General features: G+C 36.0%; 1 protein-coding gene across 1 annotated transcript in view; it reads left to right on the plus strand.

Annotated features, from left to right (window-relative positions):
- LOC145258344 (uncharacterized) overlaps positions 1 to 18687 on the plus strand; it is a 153339-nt gene that overhangs the window by 66274 nt on the left and 68378 nt on the right. The window contains exons 8-11 of the mRNA XM_080116536.1: positions 2214 to 3019; positions 5599 to 5730; positions 9928 to 9958; positions 15064 to 15152. Of these exons, the coding sequence (XP_079972662.1) occupies positions 2214 to 3019; positions 5599 to 5730; positions 9928 to 9958; positions 15064 to 15152 (1058 nt within the window). The remainder of the gene's footprint in view (positions 1 to 2213; positions 3020 to 5598; positions 5731 to 9927; positions 9959 to 15063; positions 15153 to 18687) is intronic.

The following is an 18687-nucleotide window of genomic DNA, read 5'->3' on the forward strand; positions in this document are numbered from 1 at the left end:
AAGCATCCCGATCTCGGGATAGTGCTGTCCATTGCTCACATTCCGCACCGAAATCCCTGAGATCTCGCTTTAGCACATCCTTGAATCTGAGACGCAGACGACCAACAGGCCGAGTACCCTCTTTCAAAACACCAAGAAGTTCTTTCAGATTTTAAATTTGGTTTAGACGAGGAATAAGGATGTTCATTCGTCAAAATAATGAGGATCATCTGATCACAGGGCTTTACATTGCGAGTGAAACAGTCGCATTTGCGAATGATTCTTTTTCAAAATGGCGACTAGAAATAATGAAACGCTTATCTTTTGGTGATTGTATTTCTTTCACTGACATTCTTCCAAAGCTCATTACTGAGTGAAAAATATCTTTTCAACTTTGTTCGTTTTATTAAAAAAAAAAGTGAAATTATTTAAACAATAAAAGTTTAATAGGACAATATACTCTTTTTTTTTTTTTTTTTTTTTTTTTAATCTGAGATGCAGACGACCAACAGGCCGAGTACCCTCTTTCAAAACACCATGTAATACATTGTGAGATAGGCATTCACATGACATTTGGTTTACATGGCCATCCAATGTCTCATAAACTTAAGTCCCTAGGAAAAGTGCATCTGAACCTGTCCGTCTGAGGAGCTCTTTATTTGTCATTCTGTCCTCCCATGACACGTCAATGATTGATCGGAGACATCTTGTATGGAAGGCACTAACCCTAGACCCTTGAGAATGATATGTAGACCACGTCTCAGCCTCGTACAGGTGAAGTATGACCGTCTCAAATAAATTAACAGAAAAACATTTTTATATACTTCTGTATGAGGCAAAAGTAGGTTTATTTATATATATATATATATATATATATATATATATATATATATAGAGAAAGAGAGAGAGAGGGTTCTACATTGTGAGTGAAACAGTTGCATTTGCGAGTGATTCTTTTTCAAAATGGCGACTAGAAATAATGAAACGCTTATCTTTTGGCGATTGCATTTCTTTCACTGACAATCTTCCAAAGCTCTTTACTGAGTGAAAAATATCTTTGCAACTTTTTTTTTTATAAAATGAACATGGTTAAATTATTTAAACAATGAAATGTTAATACAACACAATATACTCTTTTTTTCTTTTTTTTTAAACGAAGGATGTTTAAATAAATATCTGAAGAAATTAGAATGTTATACCTTCAAGTATCAACATAAAATTTGTTGTATATTTAGAACTAACTTGGGTGCCCGACATTACCCGGGTGTTTGGAGGTGTGTGTTGATCAAAAAAAAAAAAAGTGGTAATAGGCAGGCAGGCTCAAACCCGTACCGCGAAGGAAGAAAAGAATGAAAAAAAAAACAAAAAAACCTGCCACCTTTGCCGTTGTGCCCATTGCCAAACCGGAAGTGACATAGGTTTAAATTAAGAGTAGTCAATCGAAAAAAAAGAGGATGGCTTTCGAAAATATCAGCGAAAAATGCGACCCCTCCCTATAGAAAAGTGTCCAGTTGAGGGTGAAGGAATTAATGTTTTTAGTCGATTTTGCAATATTTGTCGCCTGAAGGGTCGAGTTTCAAAACGATACCGATCTCGTGAAACTCTGTCGCATCTGTCAAAAGTTTTAGGCAGACAGACATACATACATTTAAACAGACAGGTGAAATTTATATTATAGATTACACTTGTAAAAAAAAAAAAAAAAAAAAAAAAAAAAAAAAAAATCTTTATGATGTACATACTCGTCATAGAACAAAGATGTCATATTCTAAAAATCATGTGGGTTTGGCTAGTAACTTTTCTATTTGGCTAGTAAACGAAAATATTTAGTTGTCAAAGGTCAACTAAAGATAAATTTGTCCGTAGAGCCCTGGATCATGCTACTGGGGCGAATAACGTGTGCGGAATCGACATTGCTTGATTCAAGAAGTCCAACATGACTGGAAACAATGCTGCTATAAGTGGAGAACCCACACAGCACCAGGTATTCCCAAATAGTTGCCCATTTTAGTACTGACCTGGATTAATTATGCTTAACTTTGGTGATTTTAAACCAAGAAGTAGTCACACAATTTAAATATGGTAGCGGTTCTATATCAAATTAATCAAATTAAAATTAGTCATTCATTTCGTTAATTGATTGTAGCACCTTCCCACTTGAGTTTGAGGGCTCTTTAAAACCCTGCTTGGATTTCATTGCCTTTTTTACTATCTACCATTTCTTTTATTTTTAGACCCCATTCCCAATGAACCTGTGCAAGTTGAACCCCAAGTAGAACCCAGCAGTCAAGTTTCCGAATCAACGTCTGCAGAGATACCTTACCTTTCGTCGTCGGACATAAAAAGAAACCCAATGGAGACGTCACACTCCGATACACTGGAGCAGGCTCACCAGACACACAGTCCAGATTCATCACAGCCGACGCAGCTTCCCGATGACTCCATATCTCGTTTAATCGATGCAACTCCAGCAGCGACTGTTTTTTCTTCCCAGTCACCATATACTGTGTTTGATGGCACAACCATTTTCGATGGGGTGACGCCAGAAAGCGAAGCTCGCCAGACTGCAACAACTTCGAGGTTCACTTATGAGAAATCGGCGGAGAATGTTAACCGGGAAAGTAGTTTCACAAACCAAGCATCGTCGACCGAGACCTCCACACAGACGAGCATTAATATCGAGAGCTCCAAGCAGACGAGCATCAATATTGATCCAAGTGCGTCATCGTTTGTGGTGCCCACCAGCGTTAGCAGCAGCAGTTTTAGTACTGACTCGCAACATACATTCGTTAAGGAAACGTTAGCCATGCAAACGGGTATTGATGACATACCTAATCGGGAAAGGCAGCGTAAGGATGTTTCGAAGACAGAAAATGAAGAAAAATTAACTGGAAAAACAGTTTACCAACCAGATAAGCCAGACAAATCACTACATTCAGTGGGGAATGCAGACATGGAACAACCGGATAAACCATCAGCACCTCAGAGTGAAAATTTCATGAAAGTCTTTGAGGTCTATATGAAATATATTCTGGATATGGTGAGTTCCGTGACATTTACTTTTTGGTAATTATGCAGTATAGTTAACAAACGAAAAGGAGTGAAAACAACTGGTTATAGTCAGCTAACGTACTTCCTAAATTCTAGCGTAACTGCTACCGGAAGCGGTGACAATGCAAATCCGTTCCTTCACTTCTATTGTGAAGCGATTTGTTGAATTATTTTGATAAATATAAGAAAAGCGCATTATTGAAAAGTTAGCAATAAAAATTAACAAAATTATACATATAGAAATAAGTCTTTATTTGCAGTTTTAGTAATAAAATTGAAAAATAATAAAATTTTATTTCATTTGAAGTTTTATAAGAAATATGTGTTTATGAAATTATAAAAAGACATTTTTTTTAAATTTTGAAAATAAGTTTATTTGAATTTATACAATAAATTTATGTTTACGTAAGTATAAAAATAAAATTATCGAAATTACAAAATTTCAAACATCATAAAAAATGTATCCAATACATCATATCTCAAAATAGTCTTAAAAGATTTTAAAAGGTGCTTCAATAATTCTTTGAAATAAAGAGCACAAAAAGTGTATTCAATTATATTTTTTAAAAATTAAACTAATTTCGGTAATTCTTTAATTTAAATAAGATTGAAAAAAAACTTTCAATAATTATTAAATACAAAAAGAACGATTGGAAAAATGTAAAAAAAAAAACATGTACAAGGGAGATATAGGCATGAGAGAAAAAAAGTGAAGGGACTCGTTTGTCTGGTTACTGCTTTCGGTAGCAGCCATGTTAGAAGTTAGGAAGTTTGTTTTCTAATTTTTTATTTAATTATTTGGACTATTATCCTCATCTTCTAGTTGTTTTCATGACGTTTCGGCCAATTATTCCTCTGACCTTCGTCAGGTTAACTAATAATAGTCCAGATAATTCAATAAAATTATAGCCCCAAAATAATTTAAAGTAATTCAATAATATGTTAGCTGACTATAACCACCCCCATTTTTAAACAAACGTAATTTAAGAACGCAATTGTGGTAGAGTTTTTTGTTTAAAATTCATCTAGCACATTTTTTTTTTTCTTTTTTAATTTTAAAAATAAAAATTACTTGGATTTATATAATAAGTATATGTTTACAAAATTTAAACAAACGCATTTAAAAACGTAATTTAAGAACGCAATTGTGATAGTTTTTTGTTTAAAATTCATCTAGCACATTTTTTTTCTTTTTTGATTTTAAAAATAAAAATTACTTGGATTTATATAATAAATATACAAAACTATAAAAATCATTGAAATAAAAATGGCGAATAATTTATAGGCATGAAAAAAAAAAAAAAATGCAGAGGAACCGACTCACCTTTTCACCGCTTCCAGTAGTGCTACGCTGGAAATTAGGAAGTACATTAACTGACCATAACCTTAACAACAAATAACTGTCATGAAATGATAAAACTGTCGAACTAAAAAAACTTAGAGAAAGTTTTTAAACGTTTAAAACTAACAACTTGATAAAATATTAAATTTTTTATCGTTTGTTTCCTTTTGTCTTTTGTCATATTTTTTTCTTTACTTTTGTTTATTTACGTCCTAACATTTGGGACTGGTGGTGGGGGTGCAGCTTCGATAGTATCACATGATCTTTTTTTTTTAATTTTTACTAATTTCAACATGAAACATAAGTACTTAATAACGTTTTTACCTAAAATTCATTCTTTTGAAATCTCATTATACTGCAGAAACATTTTTGTCTATTTTTTGTTCATTTTCTTCACCCCCCTTTTTTTTTAACTATACTGCACAATCGTCTACCTTTTTGTTTTTTTATAAAAACATAAATATATTAATACGATAGCGTGTGTTATTTTGCATTTTAGACATCTTTTTTCTTCTGAATGCTGTCGTTTGTTATGACCTTCATTGCTTGTAATATATAATTTTACCAAGAATTCTTAAGTTTTGGTTTCGGTTTTGATTATAGCTGAAGGAACCCAAGTTTTTTTATATATATATATATATGTTTTTTTTTTTCTTCATAAGTTTTGATTTTGCTTTTGATTCAACCAAATGCACCCAAATTATACTTATTGATTTTAAAGTATCAGTAAAATTGAACTCTATAGATCCTCCTTTGCAAGTATATTTTTTCATTTGCAAAAATATATCCACATTCTTATGAGATTGAACTCGCTACACGAGTTTGTAGTGTAATTCAAATCTTGTCAGTAGCTAAATACTTGATGCTTTGCCAGGGCTGTCAAGGGTATTTTTTATTGTGACGCCATCACTAGATGGGTTGCCTACCACGATTTAAAAGAGTCCCATCTACCCTCGAGAGAAGGATAGACCGCCCCAGTTTCTCAACCTGGTATTTTACCTCGTGGTACATACAACGCCTCGCCTTCCCAAATGGTCACCCATCTGCTATTTCGCCTTCCCAAATGGTCACCCATCTGCTATTGGCCAGGTTCAATGTTGCTTAACTTCGGTGATCTGGCGAGAACCCGTGTGTCAACGTGGTTGTGCCATATAACTCTATAGTATGTGATTATCGTTAAGTTATCGTTACGCCATTCATAAAACTTGAAAAAAATTTTCTTTCAGTCACCAAACGTACTGCAAAACTTTTTGGAACAAAAACCTCTTGGAATTCCGCCTACGATTCTGCTCACCTACATCATCGTCGGCATTTTCGCATCTCTTATCTTCGTCATCATTTGCATATGCTTCTCTGGCGTAAGTATACAGACGACTTTTTTTTGTGCGTGTGTTTATCATTTTTAAGTCTGTATAGGTAGTTCCAGCTGTATACCATGCTGTGTTTCAATTTCGTACTTGTTTACATTGGTGGTCTTTTAAACCAACGCATTTCAGGTGAAAATATTACATACTTAGGTGTCTTGTCAAAATTAGTGTAAATTCCCAAAAATAACAAATGATCAAAAAGATGACGTGCTAAATGCATTTTAAATACAAAAAATCAGTCATAATTATGTTAAATTTTGTGTGTAAAAAAAAATGATAGTGTATATTTATTTAGTAAAATTCATTGATTGCAGTTACCTCCCCCTGAATCTTGCGAACTCTATAGTCTATCTATAAATATAAAAGCGAAAATGTATGTATGTGTGTTCGCTTTTTCTGTGTGTCTACAAAAGGCTTCTTTCAGAGAAGCGGTCGGTCGGTTCACAACTTTTTAAAACTTTTTATATCACATATAAATCGTAATATCTCACAGTTAACAACGAAGCTCGCCTGTCTATTTAATTTGGTCGATTTCGGGAAGATAAATATTCAATATTTGTCGCTCGCCGCATGTGGGTTAGTCTTTTTCCTATAACATCTTGGGGGTGGGGAAAAAAAGCGTTCAGCAGTAAATGAAATCCCGCAGTCAAACTTGACCTCATTAACTCATTAAAACGAGCACCTGCTAAATCGAAGTAATTAAATAAATTCAAACGTGTTTCCGTTAGCTCTTGCCGTGGGGCAATGGTTAACGTCGCACGTTTTTTTTTTTTTCACACTTTAATTTACAACTTTGCCTCAACGGTCCGGGTTCGATCCTCATACTTACTTTTTTTTTTTTTTTTTTTTTTACCCCCCCCCCCCCCTCCTCCCAAACACCCGGGCAACGCCGGGTACCCCTCGCTAGTATATCTATAAAAGTGAAAATGTCTGTCTGTGTGTGTGCATTTCCTTACCAAACTACTCTGTCAATTTTCATTCTACAGATTTGAGATTTGACATAAGGGGTATTGAGATTTGGAAAAATCTTTTTAATTGGTTTTCGGCCAGAAATTTGGCTGTCAATGGGTTAAAGCCCAACTTTTGAAAACTCTACCAAACTCCTCCGCCAATTTTGAGTGTAAACAATTGAAAATCTAGATGTAGGGAGATGGATCAAACTTTTTAACTTGATTTGAGCCCAAAACAATAAATGTTAAGAGTCAAAATTGGAGTTAAATTTTTAAAAAATTTTGACCTCTTAGCCAATTTTGGTCTAAATATTTGAAATTTTACCTAAAGTGTATTCAGACATAGGACGAGCTTTTTAATCGTTTTTTTGGCCGAAAATTTGGCTACCAAGGGGTCAAAATTCAAAAGATTTGACCTTTGTGGTCTCTAGCAAACTATTCAGCCAATTTTGGGTCTAAACATTTGAAATTTTACATAAAGGGTTTTCAGACATGCAGCAAGCCTTTTAATTGGTTTTTTGGCGAAAATTTGTCTGCCAAGAGGTCAAAGTTAAGAGTTAACCTTTGCAGACTCTACAAAACTTCTCCGCCAATTGTGGGTCTACACACTTGAAATTTTAGATGTAGGTTACCTGGATATGAGTCAAACTTTTTAATAAATATTGTACATATGCACATAAAGTTATGGAACACGTACATCAAGTCTGTTGCCAAGGTCGCTGGAAAGATGGTGGGATCCTTCTACCGCTCCAGAAGATATCTCACTACTGATGCAATTCTCTATCTATATAAAAGCCAAGTACGGCCAAGGATGGAATACTGTTGCCATATCTGGGCAGGAGCTGCCAAAAACAGCCTATCCTGCCTTTACAGAGTACAAAATAGACTTCGTGGTTTAGTGGGGGATGCCCTTTTCTCTACCCTGCAACCCCTCTCCCACAGAAGAAACGTTGCAAGCCTATCCTTGTTTTATCGTTATTTTCATGGCAGGTGCTCGTCTGAACTCCAATCCCTGGTCCCCCCTTGCCAATCTTTCACGAAAAACACCCGTCTAGCTGAATCCACTGTGAAAAATTTCCCCCACTCTATATCTGTGCCTAAATCAAAACGCGGATTTCATGAACAAAGCTTCTTTCTTAGAACTGCACGCCTGTGGAACTCTGTTCCGTCTGCCTGCTTCCCTCCGGACTACAACTTGGATGTCTTCAAGTCTAATGTTAACAAATTCCTAATGAACCGCCCCCTTAAGTAAACACTTCATCAAATCTCCTCACTAACGTAATGTACTTGCAATAACCCTTATCCTTGAGTGGCTTCCAGGCCTTGATAAGTGGTGATCTCTGTGTAAAAAAAAAAAAAAAAAAAAAAAAACTGTACATAGGGTCCGAGCAAAGCTGGACTGAACATACGATAAAAACTATAAATTGCTTGAACTCTATATTTTTTTATTTTTACTTGTAATTATTTTTCTACTCGATCATTTTCTATAATCTTTGGAATTTATACAAATTTTGACCTGACATGTAAGTAGATAATGTTTTCACCTGAAATGTGGTGGTTTAAAAGATCACCAATTTACACAAGCACCATGAAATGATATCCTTTTGTTTAAATTAATTTTTAAATAACTTTTGAAATGTGATAGTTGAAAAGAAACAACTCTTACGTATCCTACTGCCGTTTACATCCAGGTCATAATGCAGGGTGAAATGATAAAATTGTTGCCTTAGAAAAGACAACATGATTCCATTTCCATTCGATGAAAACCGATTTTCTTTTTTTGCAGACCATCTACTAGTTGGCCAGTTGTGTATAAATCCCAAGAGCGATAGGAAACGTCTATAATGTCTGAAAGTGACACAATGTTCAACGAGCCACGAAATCGGAGATGTGCTGCTGTACAACTCCTGTTGTTTACCGATCCAAGTTATGACAACAGGACCATTGCCAGCACCCTCAAAATAGAAATTCAGATGGTTCAATGCTTAAAGACACAGCTCAATGCATTAGACAACCCACGATTATGGTCTTTCATGTGGTTTCAAGTGAGGGCCATATCATGCCACCTTACATCTTCGAAGTCGGCTAGAAAGTCAACACGAACTACATAATCGTTACCTTTTTTTATTCAATTTTCACCCCAAACAAGGCACAGTACCACTTTGAAGTAGAGGACTAATATCGGGGATATAATTTGCAGGGGTATTATAAAGGGAGATGAGTAGCAAGATGTTTGTTCACATTACACTTGAACTTCTGCATGTCAGTACAGTTGGGAAAGCAGAATCTTGGAAGGGAGTTCCAAAGTCTATCAGTTCTGGGCAAGAAACTATTGGAGTAGGTTTTCTTACACCTAGGGATCTCTATTGTGAAGGGGTGGGACTTAGCTGCTTGTCGGGTTTATCGTGCTTGCAGTTCGTCAGAGCATTCACCATTAAAGTACTCGTAGAACAGGCAGATGGATGCAACATTTTGCCGGTGGGACAGAGGCTGAAGCCTTGATGACAGTTCAGGATTGGCGACTCTTTTGAACCCTATCCAGGAGTGAGAGACTAGTAGCAGATGCACCACTCCAAATGTGACAACAATGCTCCATACATGGGCGAAAGATGGCCTTGTAGAGCTACAGGATACTTTCAGGCGTAAGTAATTTTCTAGCACGGTAGAGAGAGGCCACCTTCTTTGCAGCAGCTTTGACAATGTTCTCAAAGTATCTATTCCAATTCATGTTTCCTGTAAACGTTAGGCCGAGGAGTTTAACGGAAGTACTTTCGGGTAATGTGTTCTTGGCCATTGCTGTTGGTGGTAGAGAATTGGTTTGTTTCAATAAAAGTTTTAAAATAAAGCCGTTGTGCTGTTTTTTTTTTTTTTTTAGGGCAACAATTTTATCGTTATTATTTCACTATTTTACCGCTTGCCTGTTTCCCTCCTTACTTCAACATGGATGTCTTCAAGTCCAACTTAAACAAATTCCTGATGAACCGTCCCCCCCCCTTTAAGTAATGACATTTTATCAAATCTCCAATACTAATGAATACTGCAACACTATCCTATTGATTACTGTACACAAAATAACCCTTATCCCCGAGTGGCTTCTGGGCCTTGATAAGTGGGGACCTTCTTGTAAAAAAAAAAAAAAAATGGCCGTGTCTGCAATTAAATTAATAAATTGGAATACTATCAAACTCACCATCCATGTTTATTCAAGTACATCTGTATTTTTTTTTTTTTTTTGCAGCCAACCCAAAAGCCGAGAACTGATCCAATAAGTGAGTAAAACATGACGTTCGTTTTATACATTCCTTACAACTCAACATCTACTAACCTAAGAATTCGCATATTATTTAGATTCTTCGAACAACCGTTCTCATCTTTAGTGTTATTCGTTCAAACGTTTCAAACAATGTAACCTCTAACCTTCTCCAGGTGTATCTTATCGAACTCGGGGGAAATCTGCACAAATTTTCGAATGGAAACCTAAGGTAGGATGCTCTCATTCTATCTTGCAGGTTCATGGTGTAGTGGATAAAGCACTTGGTAAATTCAGTTATAAGTAGGGCGGTGACAACAGCATATTCTTTTTATTGTTTTGACTCTTGAGAGTATATTAGTTCATATCTTACATGTTTTTATATAGACTGATGTGGTTCTCGGTTGATTGACTGGGCCTTACTGTATCGGATATATACTTGAAAGTCAAAAGAATGAAAAGAATATTCTGTTGTCACAGCCCTAGTTATAAGTTACACTCTTCTGGAGGCTGAAAGTTCAATTTTTGGAGCAGACGACACTCAAAATACAATTGCAAATTACTTAGGATTTCTACCCGGTCGTGGCTGAAGAAAGTCCGAGGTTACATTGACGGAAACGTTGTGAAAATATCGCTCAAGATAAGAATGGTGGTCAGAAGAATCCAAGTAATACGAGTAATAAATCCTCATCTCAAAAATTCATTTATTCTTTCAATGTGACCAAACCAATAAAGTCTCCTGTTCTGCACACACCTATCTATACTGCCCATATTAATCTTGTGAGGTCATTAGATTTAAGCCTGTCCTCGAGACTTGTATTACATGTCCATCATATCATTTCTGTCCATGCAGCGCATGTCCTCAACCCTCACTGTTCAGGTTTCACTTTCATACATTATTATGCTGTGTGCACCTGCTTCATACACTATTTCTTTTGTCAACAGTAGTAACCATCTACTGATTCATAATGGCAGAAGTTATACGTAACTTTTGCAATCATAATGCTACCTGCTCCTCCCTGTGATCCAATCGTATCACCAATGTAATAAAACTCTTGCAATCACTGTGATATTTAATGAGGTGAACGGTCACGTCCTTTCATATTTCGAAGATGAATGGCGTCGGCAATGACGAGTGTATGTTTTGCCACACAGAAATAGAGAGTATGAGTCGCCTGACATCTATGACACTATCGTCTTGCAGGGAAGTGTTACTTGGTTGAGACACGATATCAAACGATAGGCATATGGAAACATCAACGGGTTGATATGTCGTTGGCTGTAACTGGTTGACATGGGTCGCTTCTTGAGTCTTCATTGCTTTATTACAGCGTTTCCATCGTCGGCATTAATGGCAGGGACCGCGTGCTGAAATTGAACGCTTGTATAGAAACAGCGAACAAATGCATTTTTATAAAAATATAAAATTTATTTTACGTTTAACACTGGCGGAGCATATTTAAACCTGATGCGTGCAGCCAAAAACTGCTAGGTGTGTCCATCTGTACAAGATGCAAGCTTCAACTGGTTAAAAATGATACTATTATATATTCAATTCTCTCTTTCAATGAAGAAAGAGAAAATGAGAGAGAAATATATGCGTTTTGACGCAATGTTTTGTTTTTTCAAATTCAGCTACCCACATGCAAGCCTGACCTTTTTCAAATTATTTCGACACTGGCAAATGTTCATAAACACTTGTCAGTCAAACCTGGTTGATATGGTCTAACATTTTCAAAATCTCAAAGCATCTGCATTACATATTTTCACTTCACAAGTACAGAACAAGTTAGGCACAAGGTTCAAAAAAGTACAATTATAATTCAATTCTCCTCTCTGTCTTTTTAGAAGAGAGAGAAAGGGAGTGACAGAGAAAAAAAAAGAGAAAAAGAGTGATTCATACATAACGTTTAAACATTGTTTTGTTTTTGTATCCCATCATGAGTTTATTTTTTAGTTTGACCTTTCAAATTCAATTCCAAGGTTTTTTATCGTTTTGACTAGGTTCAATATTATAAACAACTGTCACTCTTGGCTCAAGTCATACCTGATTGACAGTAGTTACTGAAGCCGTCATGTTTTTCAATAATAACGCCTTTTTTTTCTTGTCTCTCCACGAACACAGTCACAAGTTAGGTATAAGGTTTATTAATGTAGAAGTCTCAGTTTCCCTGAAAAGGGAGAGGATTCTTCATTTTGCCATACTAGTAGTAGAATGCATTTTCTATGAATTGATGCTACAAATTAAATATGATAACATGACCAGGTCCTGTATCCAGAATCGGCCAAGAAAAAAAGTTTTGCTTTTCTTGGAGTTTTGCTTCTAATCTACATTTTGTGCCGTTGTATCTCAGATTTTGTTCACGTTTGGCCAGTTGACATCATAACTATGTGCTAAGCCTTTTGATGCACAAAATGAAATTGTTTTAATCTATGATTCTGCAATTTTCACGAAACAGTCATGTTTTTCAAAATGATTGCATCCATCACCTTCCGACAATGATGGTTGATGCTGACAAACGTTGAAGGTTTTTGTTTTTGCATACCTTCGACCATTTTGTACAGTGAAAGTTCAACATTGCCTTGAGTTAGGCGTCGGAAGCTCTAGCCACGTGAATGAATTGTGAAATAATTGATGGTCCTCTGACAGTTGATGTGGGCATGGACATAATTTCTGGTTTCACAGATGATGCTGAAATAACTGAATTCCCTTTGACTTTGGTTTGCTTATCTATGAGTCTGGATCTTATATCGTTTTGACTTGGTTCAATATTATAAACAACTGTCACTCTTGGCTTGAGTTATACCTGATTGACAATAGTTACTGAAGCTGTCATGTTTTTCAATAATAACGCCTTTCTTTCACGCCTCCCTACAAACACAGTCACAAATTAGGTATAAGGTATGTTAATGTAGAAGCTGCAGCTCCCCCAAAATGGGAGCTACGTCATTGTGTCACACATCTAATTGTAAGGTTCTGCTGGGGAATGGCTACTAGACTATGCAACAGAATGGAGTGTATAAATACCTCCACTGGACGATCCATAAAAAGTCGAATATCGAATGTAGCAGCAAGTCCTGGAAGCATGTTTACCGGAAATAACGGTTGGAAATAAGTCATCCACCATTCACCATGAAATACCTACAGTTACATACCTAGTGATATGGAGCAAGAAGGGTAAGGATACAACCTTAGTAGAAATTAGTGTCACCAAGGATGCTGGCTTAGAGAAAAGATTATGAAATACCAAGGTCTTAGGTATGACATGAAAAGAAACTGGAATCTTGGGAAGATCTCCATCATTCCAGTAACTAAAGGAGCAACTAGACTCATGAAACGGAATTTTAAAAACTACCTGGCAAATATGCTTAGTGAACCAAGTGCAAGTAAGATACAAATAATTGTACTTAAAGGAGAGGTTAGAATCTTAAAAAGTTCTCTCGGTTGGAATCTATGAGATAATGGGTGAACGTTTAACATCTGGAAGGATGCCTCATCTCTTGCTAGAACAAAATCAGGAAACTTAAAAAGAAAAATTAAGTTTCCTTTTTGTTATCAATTTGATCCTAATTATATTTAAGCATAATTTCTTAACATTTAAAATTATTTCCAAAAAGCCATCTACTACAGATGCCAGATCTGTCATTTGATAGACGTGTCCAACAGCACAAATAGAATCCCGCAGTCGTCTCAAAGTAAACATATCTATAAGAGATAAGGTTTGAATTATTTGGTTGCATATCAAGGGAATCAGAAGCTGAGTTTCTTTGATGAATTTATCGGATGAAAATATCTTTAAATCCACATCAATACCATCTCCATCCTGTGCTCCACTGGCATCACTTGGATAACAAAGCTTTTGAACAACTTTGATAATCTATAAAACTTTTGAACAACTTTGATAATCTATAAAACTTTTGAACAACTTTGATAATCTATAAAACTTTTGAACAACTTTGATAATCTATAAAACTTTTGAACAACTTTGATAATCTATAAAACTTTTGAACAACTTTGATAATCTATAAAACTTTTGAACAACTTTGATAATCTATAAAACTTTTGAACAACTTTGATAATCTATAAAACTTTTGAACAACTTTGATAATCTATAAAACTTTTGAACAACTTTGATAATCTATAAAACTTTTGAACAACTTTGATAATCTATAAAACTTTTGAACAACTTTGATAATCTATAAAACTTTTGAACAACTTTAATAATCTATAAAACTTTTGAACAACTTTGATAATCTATAAAACTTTTGAACAACTATGATAATCTATAAAACTTTTGAACAACTATGATAATCTATAAAACTTTTGAACAACTATGATAATATATATTATTTTAATTGGAATTCATAATTGAGATCAGCATTATTTATTAATTGCGGACTAAACATCAACTAAGGAAGATGAGGATAATAGTCTGCCATAAAAAATAAACTTTGATAATCTATAAAAAAATTTTTACAACTAATCTATAAAACTCACTATGTCTGTCTGTCTCCATATTTTCAAACTTTATCTCTTCCAAAACTAAAAGTCGCAGAGCAGCAGTAGGGGCCTCAAATGATTGGATTTTTTATGGATCGTTTTTTTTTTTTTAATGGATCTTTAGCTAGTTAAAATAGTTTTTAAGGCATCAAAATTGAAAATATGTATTTTCTACATTCATTTTAGTTTAAATTTTTAATCAGTTCATATGTGTGTCACAGTGGTAACGTCACCAGCTTTGAATGCTACAGTTTTGCATTCGTTTTCATTTCTAACTGATGGCAACCAAATACTTTTTTTTACTTTTGAAATCACGACTCTATAATGATATATACGAAATCTGGATAAATTAAAATATCATATTTAGGCGTATTTTACGGCAAGACAAAGCCCCCCCCCCATCCGTCAGTCTAAATATGACTTTCTCCACATCTTAGTTCTTATCCGTTTCTGTTCTTTTGACCACTTTGTGTTCAAAATGTACGTCATTTTTCCAAGCAACCTGTAATTCCACTGTGCATGTTTTTTTATCCAATGTTTGCAAACATAACAACTATATAACGTGTTTTCCATTTTTATGAAATGTGTCGGTTTTTTTTGTTTTTTTGTTTTTTTTTCTGCAGTAATCATCCGGAATCTGGAGGAAAAACTGTTTATAACAACAAAAGAAAAAGAAAACCTGGAAGATGAAATACAAGCGATGAACAAAAATGTAAGTCTAAGACCATCCACTACGATTACGCAGAAAGAAAAAGAAATGGATGCGTGCTGTGTTATTCGACGTATCAATTATTCCAGTAGCTTCTTTCCAAGAACTGGTCACTTGTGGAAATCTCTTCCAGCTGACCGTTTTCCTTCATTCACCCCTTTGTGGAGGATTGTCGTCACATCTGGGCTGGCGCACCCCCCCCTTCTTAAACAGGATCCAAAAAAGAACTTATGATCTAATAAGACCCACACTATCTACCAAGTTCCAGACTCTGACCCATCACTGCAATGTTACATCTCTGTTTTTTTTTTTGTTTCTTTTTGTTTTTACAAAGGAGTCACCACTTATCAAGGCCCGGAGGCTACTCAAGGATAAGGGTTAATGAGTGTACAGTCAGTGAGACACTGTTGTAGTAATTGTTAGTGTCGTGGAAATTTGGTGAATTGGATTACTTAAGGGGGCAGCTCATCAAGAACTCGTTTACGTTGGACTTGAAGATGACCGTATTATAGTCGGAAAATTAAAAGTTAAAAGGAAAAATGTAATTCTTATGGCGTTTGGTTATTAAATTGTCAAAAACATACAGCTTCCTATTCCAGTAGCTTCTTTTCAAAAACTGTTCACGTGTGAAAATCTCTTCCGGCTGATTGTTTTTCTCCTATGCCCTTTTTTCCTATGCCATTTTTTCCTATGCCATTTTTTCCTATTGGCCTTCGTCTTTGCAAGACCAATAGACGTGCCTTGTTTTTACGATAATCATTTTTCGTTGTTGTTAGCTCCTTACAGGGTCGTGCAACTAAATTGGGACTAACATAACTTTTTGTAAATTCGCTATTTTCAAAGGCAAATGATGATAAAACGTAACTTTAACTTATATTTATTTCTTCTTTATTGTCTACAGAACAAAATCATTCGATGTGAGCAGCCTTTGCGTCTTAATTTGGGAGATTCTCGAGCGAAACCGTGAACAACTCCTTTTTACATCCTCGGGGTCAAGATTACGAAATGCCCGACGAATGGCAGCCTTCAGAGAGTTGACACTTGGATGTGAAGTTACGTTAGACTCTCCCTCAATGACGCCAAACAGCCAATAGTCACAAACATTCAGATCTGGGGAGCTGCTGGGCCAAATATCCTTCGGGACCATCAAAGGAAGATTCTCCTTCAGGAAATCCTGAACTTTCTTTGCTCCATGAGCGGGCGCAGAGTCTTGAACGAGCATCACTTTGAAGGGGTCGTAGTTCCTACGTATCCAAGGCATCAAAACATCTTTCAGAATTTTCAAGTACTCCGCTGTGTTGATTTTAAGGCCCGCTTCGATGAAATGAGGAGGCATCACCTTACCATCACTTGCGACGGCTGCAAAAAACCATCACAGAGGCGGGATTTTTGCTCTGCATCACAGGAGGACCTTCTGAAGGATCGTAGGCAATTACCCGAGTGTTCTGGCGATTTGCAACCTCATCAACAACGAACTTTTTCTTGTCAACAAAAACGCGGACATGTCCTCCTTTGTGTTTCAGATAGTTCAAAAGCTTTGGGCATCTTTCAGCTCTTAGGGCTTTTGCGCGGGTAGTTAAAAAGTTACGGACTCTCCTTACGTATGACTTCATACCAAGGTCTTCCTTGACTGCCCTGCTGATGGTGCTACGACTCACTCTGCGCTTTTGTGCCAGTTTTGACATCGACTGACTTGGGTCTGCCTTCAATGTCCTTTTCAGCCCAGCAAGGAATGTTTTGGTTCTCTTTCAATCACTGCGGGGACTGTGTCGACTTCTCTGAACCTTACCCTTGGCATCAAAAGCAGCAACAACTCGATAAACAGTCGATTTCGCATAGCCTGTGCTCTTAATAATGTCCGAAACAGAGTTCCCGGCGCGTCTCATTTCACATATCGTCGTTCTTCGTGCTAATTCCGCCATATTTGAGCGAAGTATGCCAGGTCTTGATCTGAAATATTAAAGCAAAGGGTTTTATTGATTGTCTGCAAAAAAAAATTTAGTCATAGGTTAAATTTAGTCCCAATTTATCTGCACGACCCTGTATGTTACAGCATAATTGCATTGACACACCGGTTCTTGTCAAATCACCAAAGTTAAGCAATGTTGAGCCTGGTTAGTACCAGATGGATGACCATTTAGGAATTCTAGGGGCTGTATGTGATCTCCGCTTATCTCGGCATTTGTTTCCAGTCATCCTGTACATACACTTGACTTGTCACTGGTATTCAACAATGTCGACTCAGGAGAGGTGTGGTTGGAGATTGCACACCTCCTGCCACAAATATTTCACATGCAGGCACCCCTTCATGGGTGTCCATAGTCCGTGAAAGACTGAACAAGTTAATGTTAACACGTGTGCGTCTTATTTAACGAATTATTGTCCTCAGATCCATTAATGTCTATTTACTTAACGGCCCGTGACTCATCTCGTGCGTATGTCAACATATATACAATTAACATAACATACCTGTCTTATGCTGGTCGCTCCTGGGGGATTCGCCGACCGTCCTTGGGGAGCTGGAACCTGTTTAAAGGAAACGCTTATGTCTATTTACTTAATGGCCCGTGACTTGTCTCGTAGTCGTGCGCGTGCGTATGTCAATATATATACAATTAACATGACAACATACCTGTCTTACGCTGGTCGCTCCTGGGGGATTTGCCGACCGTCCTTGGGAACTAGAACCTGTTTAAAAGAAACGCTTCAAGACAGGGACCCAAGACGAATGTATGCTTTTTATCTTCTTTCTTCACTCTCGGGCATCTTGTCAGCAGAAATGGAGCGACCAACGATCTTTGGCTTGGGAGTTCTCTATTTGAGATCGTCACCTCCCACCTGGGGGAGATCTTTTTAACCCATCTTGCTTGTCTGGCATCTCAAAACCAACTCCCTAAACTTAACTCGGCTTATTCAAACCGGAACACCTGACACGTCAAGTCAGGTCCCCATTCAGATATTTTCCGGTGCAACTTACCGGTCAACCTAGTTTGATACATGCCACAACATGACCCTTTTAACCCTTTCTACACCTGCATGTTTGCTCAACTTATAGTTTCCCACAATTCAATCTCTGTTGTTTACTCTGCTAGATAGACAAATAGATAAGTAAGTTTTCTTTCTACCCAGTGTTGCCCAGTTAATACCTAACATTTACATCAAGTGGCTTCATGCTTTGTCTGGAGCGATTAAAAAAAAAAAAAAAAAAAATAGGTATAAAAAACGGCTTAATTTTATATATGAAAATGTGTAACTATATTTAAATTTGCTAGAATTTCAATTTATTAACTCATTAATTTTTGGGGTTATTTTCATAAAATTACTAAAAGTTAGATGAAATTTATCTTTTTTTTCTTTATAAAATGTGTATTTATATATATATATATATATATATATATATTTTCTGATAATATATACCAATCCTTATTTAAGAAGTTCAATGTAATTACAGAGCCATGTAGTAAATAAATGAAAAAAAACTATCTTCCAAAATTCATGATGTTGACCATCTTATAATTTATTCCTTTAATTTAGTTGA

Source organism: Euprymna scolopes, chromosome 33 (assembly GCF_053919585.1).
Source record: "Euprymna scolopes isolate OS-2025 chromosome 33, ASM5391958v1, whole genome shotgun sequence".
In the NCBI taxonomy this organism is placed as follows: Eukaryota; Metazoa; Mollusca; class Cephalopoda; order Sepiida; family Sepiolidae; genus Euprymna; species Euprymna scolopes.